The sequence below is a fragment of the Sinocyclocheilus rhinocerous genome, unplaced genomic scaffold (assembly GCF_001515625.1).
Source record: "Sinocyclocheilus rhinocerous isolate Xijiao unplaced genomic scaffold, SAMN03320098_v1.1 scaffold314, whole genome shotgun sequence".
NCBI classification, from domain to species: domain Eukaryota; kingdom Metazoa; phylum Chordata; class Actinopteri; order Cypriniformes; family Cyprinidae; genus Sinocyclocheilus; species Sinocyclocheilus rhinocerous.
This window is the reverse complement of record NW_015630021.1, coordinates 1257555-1260033: the sequence shown is the minus strand read 5'-3', so window position 1 is coordinate 1260033 and position 2479 is coordinate 1257555. Positions and strand designations below refer to the sequence as shown.

At 34.0% G+C, this 2479-nt stretch overlaps 1 protein-coding gene across 1 annotated transcript in view; it reads right to left on the bottom strand.

The window, feature by feature from the left end:
* Positions 1-1204, bottom strand: part of LOC107739622 (C3a anaphylatoxin chemotactic receptor-like) — a 3504-nt gene extending 2300 nt beyond the window's left edge. The window contains exons 1-2 of the mRNA XM_016551786.1: positions 1139-1204; positions 92-575 (exon numbers count right to left, since the gene is read on the bottom strand). Of these exons, the coding sequence (XP_016407272.1) occupies positions 92-574 (483 nt within the window). The 5' untranslated portion in view covers position 575; positions 1139-1204. The remainder of the gene's footprint in view (positions 1-91; positions 576-1138) is intronic.
* Between the last annotated feature and the right edge of the window lie 1275 nt (positions 1205-2479).

The following is a 2479-nucleotide window of genomic DNA, read 5'->3' as shown; positions in this document are numbered from 1 at the left end:
GAAGGGTGGCAAGGGTGGCACATGCAGTAATTTGTAAAGCCATTCTGACCTTGAATGAGCAGTGGCTCAAGCCAAGGAAGCCAAGGAAGACCTGTCGGTACACAAAGTACGGTGAGCTGAACACCACCGCCGCAATCCAAACTCCCACACTGACCACACGAGCAGCACATAACGTCCGTCGTTTTCTGGTGAACACTGGGCGGCAAATGCAAAGCGCTCGATCCACACTGATGACAGCCAGAAGGAAAACACTGCAGAACATGTTGGCGTACTTGAAGAAACCATTGAACTTGCAGAGAAAAACTCCAAAAGGCCAGTGGTCATAGAAAATGCTTTTGATGAGAGAAGTGACTCGTGTCAAGCAGAAGATCAGGTCTGCTACAGCGAGATTGACCAGCCAAACGTTTGTGACAGTGGGTTTCATGCGGAAGCCAGCCACCCAGATGACCACAGAGTTCCCAGTGGTGCCAATGAGAACTATGATTGAGTAGAAGACAATGTCTGCTGTCGTTTTCTCATAGAACATTGAGATTTTGGAGTTGGAGTGAAGGGAAAGAGTTGTATTGGAGATCATTCTACAAGCAAAACAGATAAATTCTTAAAAGATGCTTTTTCAGTTTTTCTTCTGTAGGACTACAGCAACTTTTATGTGCTTATGCACTCAACTTTGATCTGTCTACACAATCTGTAAGCGTTTGGTAACCATGCAAGTCTCACAAGCTTCACCTCACAGTTAGATAAACATGTTGAGTGTTGTCTGGCAACCAAGACGGTACAGGTTATTAAACTGATAGGGTTTACTTGAAGTCATAATAGGAACATTGATTTCAGCTATAGATTTTGAATTTCCCTGCTAAATCATGGGTAATCTTTTTTGACTTTTCTGCTCTCATTACATTTAGGATTTCATTCACATTTTATTCACACTTTAATCAATGTATTTTATTATATTTTATTTAAAATTACATGTATTATAAAAAAGTATTTATTTAACATTTTTTTCATTTAAACATTAGTATTTTATTTATATTTAATACATTAATTCATGCAACAAAACAGATTTAATCCTTAATCCTATATTGTAAAATGTCCTTCAAAATGGTGAACTAAATCTGGTGATGAATTGTTATGTTCTTACCTGCACACAGTGTCAGAAAGCGTTTTTGCAATAATTATCCCAAACTATCGATCTCAGGATAAACAGCATTACAAAATCCTTTGTTAATATGTTCAGCATAGACTATGTTTGAGTGTTAAATAGTCACTGTATCATCAGTGCGCAAATTGATATACAAGAGACTTCATTGACATCACTTGCAGCTGCTTTTATTTCATGCTAAACAGGTTTTTCTCACTGCATTTTTTACCCAGTCATTCTAAAGTGTGCAACAACACCAGCATCTTTGGCAACAAGGGAAGACAGGGAGGAAGTGGGAGGAGATGTGCAAATTTTGTCTATGACCACATCAAATTCTGCAGATTTCTGAGTACAGAGAAATCACAAAGCCATTTAAATTGTTAAAATATATTTAACTTAATATATGCCATCTATTTGGCACGTTGTGTGTATGAGGAATTTAATAATTAAATGGCACAATTCAGTGTATTAATTAATTCAGTATTAATACACTCTCAGAAAAACTGTCACTTTCAAAAGGTGCTAATATGCATTTTAAAGTAATAACATACTTCAAGCTATTAATATGTAGCTACCATTTAGGGGTAATAAGGTACGAATATGTACCTTTTAGCTTTTGTAGGATACTGCCACAGTGACAGTTTTGTATTATTTTTTATGTATTTGTATTTATTTATTTATTTATTTTGAGTGTGTAGAATTAATGGAACTGCAGAAAAATAGCAAGCCAACACAAATTCAATTAACAAGCGTGACCATACATCTTATTTCTAAATTGATTACATTTTCGGTTTCTTCCAGTGTTGGGTAAGTTACTTTAAAAAAGTAATTAGGCTTATTACTAATTACTAATTACATCATCAATATTGTATTTAAATTACTTTTCTAATTACTCTGTCTGAAAAGTAACTTAATTACTCAATAAGTAACTTAATTATTCAAATTGTTAATCACTTCATAAAATCCCTATAAACCTTTATGCATCGAAATGAAACTCTTAATTCTTTCAGTTTGAGTTAAACATGGAATAGTTTAGCCTTTTAGCTTTAAAACAACTGTAATACTTAGCATTTTAATAAAATTGTAAACTTCTTTGGTTAACAAATAGAATTACTCTGCACAATATCTGAATAACAAATTATTTTAAGAAAAGTAAAGTTTTAAGTAACTTTTATAAATGTGCCAGAAGAAAACATTACTACAGAAATGATCTCCTGAATAAAGCCGCGTCAGATCGCGCTGTTCATCTGAGGTAAATTCCGGCTTATTCCTCAAGTCTTCTTCCAAAAACAATGAAAAGTAGGCCTAGATTAATCTTGATATATATATATATATATATAT